Consider the following 12,368-nt stretch of genomic DNA (forward strand, 5'->3'; position numbering starts at 1 on the left):
GAGATCATGCGTTGAGAGATAGACTATACGAAGCATTCAGTTCGAGCAGGAATGCCGTCTCATAACTTCAGAGATGGTCTCAGCCAGTCATAATCTATGGGTTGAAGTCCCTCCTCGGGGAGCCACGTAAGTATTTTGTTTTCACTTTCGGGAAACAAATCAGCGCAAACTCAACATTAACACTTGCAGAGGGTCCAGTAAGCTGGACAGTGAGCTCTGTATAGAGCTGTCTTGGAGTCAGTCATCTGTGCTACAGCTTTGTAGTGTTTGCACCAGTTTCTGACAGTGAGTATTCAGGGTTCTAATCGAGGGTCAATAGCCTATAACCGAAGTCTGATTCTGAGGTATATATAACAAACAAACTATGCTGGTATCCAAACTCAACTGCGTCGACGACTTTGAAAGTCCTAGAAGGTCACATTCTATACCATCCAACGTCAGTGACGGAGACCAACAGGAGCGCAGACTGAAGGTGATCTAGATCACACAACATCTAATGAGATTGAAAGTAAAGCACGAGGAGTTTGTAAATGAAGAATCGTTCCACTCAACGTTTTATATTAACATCAATGTGAAATAATTGAGAAAGGAAAGAAATTATCATACAAATGGCACGGATATGCTACCTATTACACAAAGTAGCTATGAGACTACTCTATCAGAAACTCCATCACTTTGGAACCCCTTCATTTTCCAGTTCCGTACGTACATACAATCAGATAAATAATTGGTGATTCAATTTCTGACAATAGTTGGAAACGCGACAAGTGAGTGGCCATTAACACAACAGCGCCGAGACATCGAGGCCTCTCTTTCACGCGTCTTCATTACCTTGATTGGCTGGGATAAAATGGTTGGATGATATGCATCATCTCGATGGGAAATTAATAGGCTGGGGGCATGACTAAAGTAGATTGGGGAACTGAGGGAGAGACGATAGAACACTGAGAATATAATGTAAATATTATGTGCAAATACTGTCACAGAATATTCATTGAGGTTTTCTTTTTTCTAGGAACCTCAAGTTAACGTCATTGCAGATTCTTGGTCGCCTCTGCATGGGTCGAGTCTAGTTACAACCCTGGAAAAATGACATTGGGCCTGGACCATCTTGGCGCTGGCGTATACACCAGCCTTCCTATTTTCCCCTTTGGACATTCCTCAACGAGGGGAAGCCCCCCGACCGATATTAACGGTTTATCGTCAATTTAGTTTAGCTCCCCTAATCAATCAATGTCAACGCTTTTTTTTAATCAAAAATCCCCTAAAGGAGATATTGCCACAGTATTCCAGACGATCTCGAATACGATAGATACTCCTTCTTTACCGTATCTTTCCTCTCATCTTCTTGTCATGAGACTTTCACTTCGCTTGCACTAATGACAGACGGTAAAAGGTACCACCCCTCCTCTGTCGACGCATGCATCACGCCAGGACATTGAAGCTGCCGTTGGGATTGATACACCGACTATTGCATTGCATGGAAGTCAGGCTAAGAACCGCGTTCGCAACTTGATCTTCGCAATATCACATTAAATCACATCGAACAATGGGCTTCTCAAGAGCAAAAGACGACTCCCCGCGATCTTCGAGGTCGCGGTTCTCTGCCTCTGATGAAGGACCTCTATCGCCGGATAGCTTCTTGGGACACTATCCGTGGCCGAGCACAAGCACTGTTGCTCATAAGCGCTATGAAACGCGTCACGTTCCAAGTAAGACGCCACCTCTCTTGACAAGAGCTTAAATATACTGACTGACTTGATAGATGATGCGGACAAGGAAAAGCAGATTGAAGCTTTCTATAACGATCTCATCTGGTCGGATCCCTCATATGCAAAGGATGCGCTCAGAACACAGCAGGGTCCAAGGGCGCCCAAGACATGTGAATGGATTATGAATGTGCCAGAAGTCAAGAGCTGGCTTCAGCCAGAGTCAGAAAACCAGCAAGTTCTATGGCTTTCTGGAACTCAAGGAAGAGGAAAGTCGACGTTGGGTGTCTATCTCGCCGAAGTGCTCACAAGTAACTTCGCGACTGATCCCACAAACACCTGTGCGTTCTTCTTCTGCGATCCAAACGATTCGCAGAGGAACACGGCCCAGGGTATTCTACGAGGTCTCCTCACTCAGCTCTTTCAGAACCATCCCCACTTCCTCAGCGACAGAATCCGCAGGAGACACGCGCATCGCGGCTCTCGAGTCTTTGAGAAACCTCAAGCACTGTGGAACTTGCTCGTCGAGGTTGCTTTCAGATCTGATCGTCACATCTTCTGCGTCATCGATGGGTTAGATGAGTGCGACGCGGCCTCACGAACGATTCTGCTGGAGTTGATGGAGCAGACCTTCCACGGCCCAAAACCAGCCGTGAATCTCAGCCTTCTCATTCTAAGTCGACCAAGTTCAAAGATTTATGAGTACCTTGGCGAGTTTGTCCACCGAGATCTGGACTCATTCTCCCAGTCGAAGCATGATGTTGAGATCTTCATTAACCAGCGCGTGCGACACATAGCGATCAAGCGAGGATGGTCAGGGACAAGTACCACCCAGGTCAAGCGAGTGTTCCAAGCAAAGTCGGAGTACAACTTCCACTGGGTGCGATTGGCCAGCGAGAGCATCTGCAAGCTTCGTTGTGCCGAGGATGCAATCAAGTTCCTCAAAGGATTGCCCAATGGCTCGGAATTGCCCGCCCCCAGCGCATCCACAAACCACAAACGCGATAACCTTGAGCACTTGGGATTTGGTAACACAGATGAAGATAGAGAGAAGCACCATGCGAGACTCAAGTCGCCGTTTGTTAGTGCGATACTCACCGGAAGAGTCGAGATGCTGGCGTTTCTTCTCAAAAAGGGCGAGCCTTTGACGCCTTATACCATTCGAGCAGCAGCAAGATGGGGATGTCCAGGGATGCTGAAAAAGATCATGAATCTCCGACGAGATGAAATCTCATGCGATCAAGATCTTTCTTGCTCCGCGGCAGAATGTGCAAGCGTCGAGATGATGGATCTTATTTTCGATCATCCCGATTTCAGATGGAGCGACGCAGCTATGATCGGAGCGATAAGAAATGAACGGCATGGGCTCCAAATACTCAGGTTACTATTTGAACTTCACGGGGATGACATCGAACTTGACGAGTGGATGATGGAGAGTATTGCGAGCATATGCCACCCCAGGACCATGGATTACCTGCTCACACAGCATGGAACACGGATTGAAATCACACCGACCGTTGCTGAAAAGGCCATCGAGAACCGTCAGGGTCCAGCCATGCTTAGAGTTCTACTTAAGCACCGGGCACACGAGGGCTTTGTCGATGAAAAGCTCATGACCCTGGCTCTTGCTAACACCCGATGCCGACCTGACTTTATGGCCATCTTTCTCGAAATGCCAGCATCCCAAGTTCGATTCACGAAACAAGTCGTCCTAGCAGCGATAGCTTCGCCGCAGAAAGACACCGACGACTGGGCCCCTGAAGTTCTCGAGATGCTTCTTGCTAACCGTGCTGCCGACGTTGACATCGACGAGGAGATTGTCATTGAGACATTATGGGAGCTTGGATTCCCTGGCTTGCAAGTTCTCTTCGAGCACAAAGATGAGAGCGTACGGATCACACAGCCACTCTTGGACGCTGCAGCGGGTGTTTGCTCAGTAAGGGAGTTTGTTGTGTTGGCGGAGAGAGCCGAGGATGAGTTCAAGATCACACAGGATATGCTTATCAACACGACGTCCAACACGCGACATGGCGATAGATTGCTGCCTGTGATGTTGAGATATCTCCAGGGTTCTCTGGCTGTGGGACAAGATGCTCTTGAAGCATTCTTGAAGGCTGGTCAGATTGGCTTCAAGGGCTTGCTGATACTCTTACTAAGAGACCGTGGCTGCAGTGTCAACCTTACAAGAGGCGCACTCCGTTCTTGGATCCAAGATGACCAAGTCTGCCGTGGGAGCTTAGCATTCCTTTTTGTTGCACTTCATTCTGGGTGGTGCAAGTTGTCGGGTGATATGACGGGCTCCAGGTTGGAGAGATTGGAGGAATTGATCAAGCATTATGCCGAGCTGGATGATGTGCGGCAAGTGTTTGCTGAAGCAATGGAGCGTTCCAAGAAGGAGATGCGAGGGGCTTGAATATTATTGGTTGATGTTACTAACGAAGTTATGATGATGTACGACTCTTATGATGGGCCAAGGCTAAACCGGGTGGTTGTAGCTATATATAATAGAGGTCACGGGCAAGGATATTTATCTTAGGAAGATTATTTATATTTAATAGAGGAGATGCAGCTTCTGCTTACGAATTGGTACAATTCCGCTTACATTTCGTTACGGTGATTGCCTAGACGGTGAGAATGTATTCGTCTGACGATCAGGAACAAGGCATGATAGAGGATCCAAGCTAAGTTAGAGCAGTGTTTAACCCCGGAGTTAGAGCGCTACTGTAATGCTAAGGTAGTGTTAGTTTCAATGGTACTACGCTGTAAGTTAAGCTATCAGGAGCACTAACATAAATATCTCACCGCAAACGCATGAGCAGGCCAGGGGCATCATACGAATACTACGTGCATGTCACACTCATCAGAGATCATCAACCTCTGACGAATCTTCCATGACAACAACATAAGAGGAAGTGTTCCAGACCCCAGTAAAGAGTAACAGCATGTTTTGTTGTTTGTTCCTGATACGCTTGAAGCCTTGACCTTGGCGCTGATAAGACGAGACAGGCATGATGCCTAAGGCGGAAAGGCTTGGAGCTGGTTGCCGAGCAGGGAAAGTGGATACAAATGGTGCGTCATTGCCAGACAAGCAAGACCAAGTCACAAGGTCATGAGCAGGGGAGTTCTTCACCAAAAGACTAAAGTTCCGGAGGCGTAACTTACGAATCCAGGCAGGTGCGAGGTGCGAGGCCCAGGCCACACCCACCACTAGCCGCCGAAACAGGCCGCAAGCACACGCAATAAGCTTCCCCCAGTCGAGCACAGCTCGGACGGTGCTTGCTTTCCTCCGCCTCGCTTGCCTTCTTACCTTTCCCGTCGTTATTAACCAACCATCTTATCTCCTCCAACTCCATCTTGCATCTTGCATCTCAACTCACCATCTGCATCTCCATCCCATCGCAGCTCGTAACATTCTCGTCGAGCTCTTCCATCATTTAATCTACTTGGTCGCATTCTCGACCTGATTGTCCATCATGAAGGGCGCTCTTCTTACTGCTGCCGCGCTCCTGGGGTCAGCCCAGGCCGGTGTACACAAGATGAAGCTCAACAAGGTTCCTCTTGCCGACCAGCTCGTATGTTTGATTCCCATGATGATTGCGCGTTCCATCAAAGCTCTCTAACACCATTCCTAGGCCACCAACTCTGTTGAGGACCACCTCCAGAGCCTCGGCCAGAAGTATCTCGGCGCCTCCCGCCCCAAGAATGCTGCCGATTACGCCTTCGCTACCAACACTGTCAACGTCGAGGGTGGCCACCCCGTCCCCGTCTCCAACTTCATGAACGCTCAGTGTAAGTACTATTCAAATCGCCCATCTTGGCCATAACTAATCGCCTCAGACTTTTCCGAGATCACCATCGGTACTCCCCCCCAGAGTTTCAAAGTCGTCCTCGACACTGGTAGCTCCAACCTCTGGGTTCCTTCCCAGCAGTGTGGCAGCATCGCCTGCTACCTCCACTCCAAGTACGACTCCTCCGCTTCCTCGACTTACAAGGATAACGGCACCGAGTTCGAGATCCACTACGGATCTGGCAGCTTGTCTGGTTTCGTCTCCAATGATGTTGTCTCCATCGGCGACCTCGAGATCAAGGACCAGGACTTCGCTGAGGCCACCAAGGAGCCTGGTCTGGCTTTCGCCTTCGGTCGCTTCGACGGTATCCTCGGTCTCGGCTACGACCGCATTGCCGTGAACGGCATGGTCCCTCCCTTCTACCAGATGGTTAACCAGAAGCTTCTGGATGAGCCCGTCTTTGCTTTCTACCTTGATAACCAGGACGGTGAGAGCGAGGCTACCTTTGGTGGTATCGACAAGTCCAAGTTCACTGGAGACATCGAGTACATTCCCCTCCGCCGCAAGGCTTACTGGGAGGTTGACCTCGAAGCCATTGCTTTCGGCGATGAGGTTGCTGAGCAGGAGAACACTGGTGCCATCCTTGACACCGGTACCTCTCTGAACGTCCTCCCCAGCGCTCTCGCTGAGCTTCTGAACAAGGAGATTGGTGCCAAGAAGGGCTATAACGGCCAGTACACCATTGAGTGTGACAAGCGCGCTTCTCTTCCTGACATCACCTTCAACCTTGCTGGATCCAACTACAGCCTCCCTGCCACCGACTACATCCTCGAGGTTCAGGGCAGCTGTATCTCTACCTTCCAGGGCATGGACTTCCCCGAGCCTGTAGGACCTCTTGTTATTCTCGGTGATGCTTTCCTCCGACGATACTACTCTGTCTACGACCTCGGCAAGAACGCCGTTGGTTTGGCTCGTGCCAAGTAAGATACTTGCCTAGGTAGGTATGAAACATTTATGTATGAATTACAGATAGCGAATGGAACACGTAGCATGGACATGGCTTTGGATACTGGCATGGGACTAGTTTGAATTGTATGACAGACCATGAGCGTGAGGAGAGAAGATGGCTTCTCGTACTTGTTGCTCAGTAATATGAATTCTTATTGACTTTTTGGCTATATGCTCTGTTGGTGATTTGATAGTGCTTATGGTGTGATGAGATCATAGTTTAGCTTACGGACTGGGGTAAATGGATACTTTGATCATGATCATGATTACGCTAGGCCTGCAGCCACTCTGTGGGTGTTAATGAGCTGGCTGTTGAGTAACAAAGATCTCGAGGGGATGGCACTTTTCTTCACAAGAACGCTGTTATCCTATTTGTAGAACAATCGCCACAAAGCTAGGCATTGCTGGAATTTCATCCCCTTTTAGAATAAAGAAATATCGTAACGTTTGGGTGATCCAAGATGATCATGTTCTGTAACACTGTATGCACCTTAAACTGTTGAATCTCCAGCTGAGTCACGTGCACGAGATGACTCCTGAGGCTTCACTTCGCAAAAAGGGACAGAGTGGGTCTGAGATTGGCAAGCGACAAGTAAGGGACGAGGTACAAGGTACTTGGCGATCGAGGAGACACATTCTTCCCCCCCAGGCTCAGGCTGAGCGCAAAGCAAAGCAAAGCAAAGGACAGCCAAAGCTGAGAGAGCCAAAAGGCAATCAATCATCCTCCCCCCATTTTTCGACTTGAACTATTGCTTTGAGACGTGTTTGTCGCGTAATTTACGACTCGATTACATCCTGTTACATCGATTGACTGTACGATTGTGTCGTGGGTTTACTCGATGGAATCGAATCGGTTGCGCTTCTCCATCCGCTGTTGAATCGATACCATATCTACCTACAGTACTAAAGCTATTGACTTATTATTTACCTGGAGTTGCACCAGCGACTGAGGAGGACCTGGGCCCCCATACCCATAACCCATTTCTGCCACCCACTACCGCTGTCATTTCAGCTCCAACCGCTGCTAACAGGAACCGCTGCCACTGCAACTACCGCGTATCGCGACGAGGCGCGGCCAACGCCCCGACGACGGAACCAAAACCATCCAAGGCTCTTTTTTGAAGCCATCATGACCACGCCGACCATGGCCCAGCCCACGGCCATCCACGCCAACGGCACCTCAGAATCTCCCAGTCTCGACAAAGCGCAACCTGTCGCTCCGGGAAAGCGAAAACGCGAGACGGAAGAAATGGAAGACCGCGATGAAGACAATGCCTCTGAGGAGCAAAAACCTGCCATTACCAATGGAGAGCCCAAAAGGGACCAACGCGACGTGATAAAATCTTTCGTTGAAGTTCTGAGCAGGTATGCCTGCTTTTTTTTAACCACTTCTTTTTTCATCGCATCGCAACTTTGTCGCGAATGACTTCTCCCTCAGATCCACTAACCCATCACCAATAGCTACGACATCGGTCCCTCCATCCTGAAGCGCCCCTTGCCCGAGTCCTCTGATGATGAGCAAGATGAACACCGAGCCAAGCGTCAAAAGTCGACCGATCTAACCACCATCTCCGACAAGGCTGCCGCGAATGCTTACGAGGATCTAGACCAAGTGGCTAATGACCTGGTCTCTGCTCTCCAAGTCGCTCTCAAGGAAATCAAGACAAAGCCGGCCGATGATGAAAAGCAAGCGACCAACGAGGAATTGAGAGCGCAAATCTCGGACTTCAAGGAAAAGGCCATGCAACTTCTTCGACGAGAAAAGGCCTACCCGAAAACTTCGGCTGACCCTCTTGCAATTGAGGCAAAACTCCCACCATCTCCTCAGAAGGGAGAGTTGGTCCTGTCCCTCGTTGCATACGCACCTCAGGAGAGAAGGCTGTTCTCCAGTCTCCCAATTTCCGATGAAGCCAAACTGCGTGATGTGCCCTTGCCCCAGGGAATGTCATTAACTCATGTTATGCCGACAACACCTCATGAGCGAACGCAGACTCTTGGGGATTTGTTTTCGTCGCCAAAGAACCTGCCACCTCTGCAGCCACCTAAGCAGCCTAAGACGCAAGCTAAAGGCAACGTGCTGGACTTTTATCGACCAGAACTGACAGACACCTCCAAGTTTCGAAATGCGTCTTACTTCACAACCAAATTGACTGCTGGATGTTACCTCGACTACAGTAACGCGACTCCTTCATCACAAACCATCACCAAGCAACGAGAACGCGCGCAAAGTCTAGCAGGAAAGCGACCCTCAACTACTGAACTCGAACTGCACGAGATGGAATCGCTTTTTCGAGGCGCCTTTTCTAGCTTCGCACCGTGCAAGGATGATTCAGGGGCTGTTGTGCCGTCAAGTGTTGCGGGTCGAATGTGGTGGCAGCAATCGGGCCACCGATCTTTCCAGAATATGATCGAGGTCGAATATTATGGTGGTGCTGACGGTGACGAAAAGGCCGAGAAGGATGAGTCTATGGACATCGACGAGAAGGCTATCCAGGAAGCGATTGATAATTGGGATGAATCTGTTGTTGATCCGTCACTCGAAGAGGCTCTGGGCACAAAACGAGCGGATGAGGAGAAGGAAGTCGATGAGATTTTGGAAGAAGTCAGCGACATGATTGAGACGCTGTCTTCTTACCAACGCATCCGAAACCTCAACCTCCCCAACTCGCAAAACCGCTCGTCAAGCGACCCAGTCAATGGCGATATGCTGGCTACCCCCGGACCTACTCCTTCAGAAGGCGAGCAAGCAACATATGAGGTGCTCAAGGCGCAGCTTGCTCTGATCATCAAGACACTACCGCCATATGCAGTCGCCAAGCTGAACGGAGACCAATTGGAGGATCTTCTCATCAGTACCAAGGTTCAAGTCCAAACTGACAAGTACAAAGGAGTTATGGAGGAGGACGAAGCGGGCGTTCAGGCTCGGTTGAGAGCTCAGCAACAAGCTGCTCAGGCTAATGCCCGGCCGCCGCCTCAACGTACACCAAGTGTATCGGGAGTTTCTTATGGGCATCATACTCCCCAGACCCAGTACGCAACCCCTCAACGAACCCCCTCTATGCAACAACAACAATACTACCGACCTGGGCCTACGCCCGGCTTCACACCTGCACCACGACCTATGCCCGCTCAACCCAGACCTCCTCAACCTAATCAGTATTCTCGACCCAACGGTTATCCTGCTCAATATGCCACACAGGTTGCTAAAGCTCAAACTCCATATGGCCACCAAAACATGCCTCAGTATGCTTCTCAACCAAGACCTCAGTTTGGACAGATGCAGGCTCAGCAAGGAACTCCTAGTGCGCGGTTCGCTTTCCAACCAGGCTATCCACAGCAACAAGCCGCTACGCCCTCACAGCCCAACTTTGGGGCCTACACTAACGGTCAAGCTGTGCCGCAGCGCACGATGTCTCCTCAGGTTAATAGACAGGCCTACAGTGCCTCGCCTAATGTGCAGCAGCCTCCGCGATATGGTACGCCGAACCAGGCTGTGGGCAATCAAATGAACAGGTACCCGAGCAACCCCCCTCAACAAGCAACGCCTGCTCAGAACCCTGGACTTACAGGATATCACACCGTTATCCCTGAAGCGCAACAGCAGCGGATTCTCGAACAAGCCAAAGCCAGGGTTGCGGCTCAAGAGCGGTCTACTATGTTCGCTGACAAGATCACTCAGCCTGGTACTCCTGGTTTTGGCCAAGGAGGGACTATGGACCCCAGCCGACTTGTAGCTGCGCGAGCAAGTATTGCCTCTCAGCAAAAGCCTCCGACTCCCAATTCTCAGCGATCGAGTATGAGCGGGACACCAGGGCCACCGCCTCCCCACAAGGTGACTCCTGTTCCTGTCCCGCCGATCCCAGGCATGCAGCAGAAGCCATTGTAATAATCGACACCATGTGTATCTTTTGGAAACGAGAGACGCGAAGCGGAAGAGTCAGATATGATATCGTCAATGCAGACTTAGGGCACCAGAGGAGCGAGAAAGGGGAGGCGTTTAGAGGGTGGATTCTCGATTGTTTTTATTAGCTACGTTTTTCTGAGGAGTTGGTTTTTTGACTCAACCAGGGGAAAAAGGGACGAGAGACATATTTTCTTTCTTATTACAGGGAAGAACGAGGAATTGGTGGACGTTTCCATCGAGTTGTTGACCTGGGAGTGGAAACTCCTGGTTGTGTAATCCAAGACGCCGAATTGGCGCGTGTATGCAGATGAAGAAAAGGTACACTATTGCATTGATATTAATATGTTTACGCTATGGACTTTCTTTTGTGCCAGTGAGACATGTCAAGGGTCCTGGGTTGAGTGTGTATTTATGTGAATGTCATCTACGGTATGGAGAGAGTTGGTAAGCAGAGGGGTAAAATAAACCTATTGAGTTGATTGTCAATTCTATTGAGCTGAGGGGTATCTATCAAGCCAGTCCTAGAGGCATATCGTATCCTCAACCTATTCCCAAACAAAATATGTTGTACATGGGTTTTTTTTCATTCAGTCGTAGAAAAAGTTCTAGAGATCTACATCCACGCTAGTGATCTATGCCGGTGGTGTCACCACAGGCTGTGGCAGTTCAGCCGCAAGCTTCCTTTCTTCCCGTTCCTGGAGCATCTCAAGCACAATGCGACGTAACTCAAAGATTACCTCAACGGCAATAAGCACGATGATGATCCACTCCAGGCGAGTGCCGTGTTGCTCACTGGACATCTCACGCAGAACACTGGCGATTTCAGCGGCGTAGTCCATCTTTTGGTTCAATGCGCGGATTCGTACGTTTACATCGAGTGCACGGCCAACTTGTTCGTAGTAACCCTCAAGACCAAGATCGGAGCTGGTGTCCCAGAAAATGTCTGGCAATGAGTCGGTGAGTTCAGAGTAATGGTTGAGACGAGCACGCAGGCTGAGGAGTTCGCCTGTTTTTTGTAGGATGAACTTTCGACCAAGAGGTATACCGGCACCTTGTGAGAGCAGTGCGGGGATGTTGCGTGTGCTTTCAAAGTACGACGTCAAGGCCGTTTCGAGAACAGCAAGCTTTGTGCTTCGAGCTAGACCCGACGAGAAAGCAACCTTTGCTAGAGTAGTGTCTAGCTTATCAGCTTCCTTGTGCTCCTTGCGAGTACCAAGAACAATAACATCACCCTTAAGCACACTTGTTTCTCGGTTTGTATCAGTTGTGAATTCGAGATCCTCAAACTCCCGACTTTCAATGGTGTGCGCTTCTTCAGCAGCACGCATGATCTGCCTTGTGACGACATCTGGAGGCAGCGACCATGTTACGATTGTGCCGGACGGAAAGACAAAGATGTCTCCACCATTTACACCTCTTGCATGGACCACCTCGTTTGCATCGAATCCCGTGCCATCCGGGTCGATATCGAAACCATGAGATGAGAGAATCTCGAGAACCATAGGCATCTTGAAGGATTCTGCAACGCAGGTGGCGCTGACCACATTGGAGGGTTCATCGCTGGGACTTCCTGGCGCTGTTGCGCCTCGTTTGGGCTGCTGGGCAATGATGGCAACTCGACGTAATGAATTCTTGGCCGTATTCGATCGAGTGGGCTTCCTCTTTGAGGACGCAAGGCCTTTCTCTTCTTTGGAGAGTTCGGACACGGAACGGGAACCGTCGTCGACTTGAGACAGGTAGGGATTCGAGGTGAAGAAGCTTCGCTTTCGAGGGAAGCTAGCCAAGGAGGTGAGATGGAATTGTCGATAAGGCCTCAGCCGTGGCCCGGCGACTGAAGTGTGAAAGAGGCGGGCGACATTGAGGGTGATTCGCTGGGAGGAATTCCTCATGATGTGACAACAATTATGCCATCAAATGTGAATTTATGGTGGGTTGACTCAATCAAAGTATTGAGAATGA

At 49.8% G+C, this 12,368-nt stretch overlaps 4 protein-coding genes across 4 annotated transcripts; 3 read left to right on the forward strand and 1 right to left on the reverse strand.

Moving 5' to 3' along the window:
• Nucleotides 1–1,549: 1,549 nt before the first annotated feature.
• On the forward strand, nt 1,550–4,122 carry FSUBG_12125 (heterokaryon incompatibility protein het-E-1; the record flags this gene model as incomplete). The annotated part of the gene is made up of 2 exons (XM_036676883.1): nt 1,550–1,712; nt 1,766–4,122. 2 exons carry the CDS (start codon nt 1,550–1,552, stop codon nt 4,120–4,122), a joined length of 2,520 nt encoding a protein of 839 aa, XP_036532380.1.
• Nucleotides 4,123–5,182: 1,060 nt separating this feature from the next.
• Nucleotides 5,183–6,481, forward strand: FSUBG_12126 (vacuolar protease A; the record flags this gene model as incomplete). The annotated part of the gene is made up of 3 exons (XM_036676884.1): nt 5,183–5,281; nt 5,342–5,498; nt 5,547–6,481. 3 exons carry the CDS (start codon nt 5,183–5,185, stop codon nt 6,479–6,481), a joined length of 1,191 nt encoding a protein of 396 aa, XP_036532381.1.
• A 1,153-nt stretch (nt 6,482–7,634) lies between these two features.
• On the forward strand, nt 7,635–10,391 carry FSUBG_12127 (uncharacterized protein; the record flags this gene model as incomplete). Its single annotated transcript, XM_036676885.1, has 2 exons — nt 7,635–7,870; nt 7,967–10,391. The coding sequence occupies 2 exons, from the start codon at nt 7,635–7,637 to the stop codon at nt 10,389–10,391; spliced, it is 2,661 nt and encodes an 886-aa protein (XP_036532382.1).
• A 650-nt stretch (nt 10,392–11,041) lies between these two features.
• Nucleotides 11,042–12,298, reverse strand: FSUBG_12128 (RMD1-like protein; the record flags this gene model as incomplete). The annotated part of the gene is made up of 1 exon (XM_036676886.1): nt 11,042–12,298. The coding sequence occupies one exon, from the start codon at nt 12,296–12,298 to the stop codon at nt 11,042–11,044; it is 1,257 nt and encodes a 418-aa protein (XP_036532383.1).
• Between the last annotated feature and the right edge of the window lie 70 nt (nt 12,299–12,368).

This window comes from Fusarium subglutinans, assembly GCF_013396075.1.
Source record: "Fusarium subglutinans strain NRRL 66333 chromosome Unknown NRRL66333_c0000251, whole genome shotgun sequence".
Taxonomy (NCBI): domain Eukaryota; kingdom Fungi; phylum Ascomycota; class Sordariomycetes; order Hypocreales; family Nectriaceae; genus Fusarium; species Fusarium subglutinans.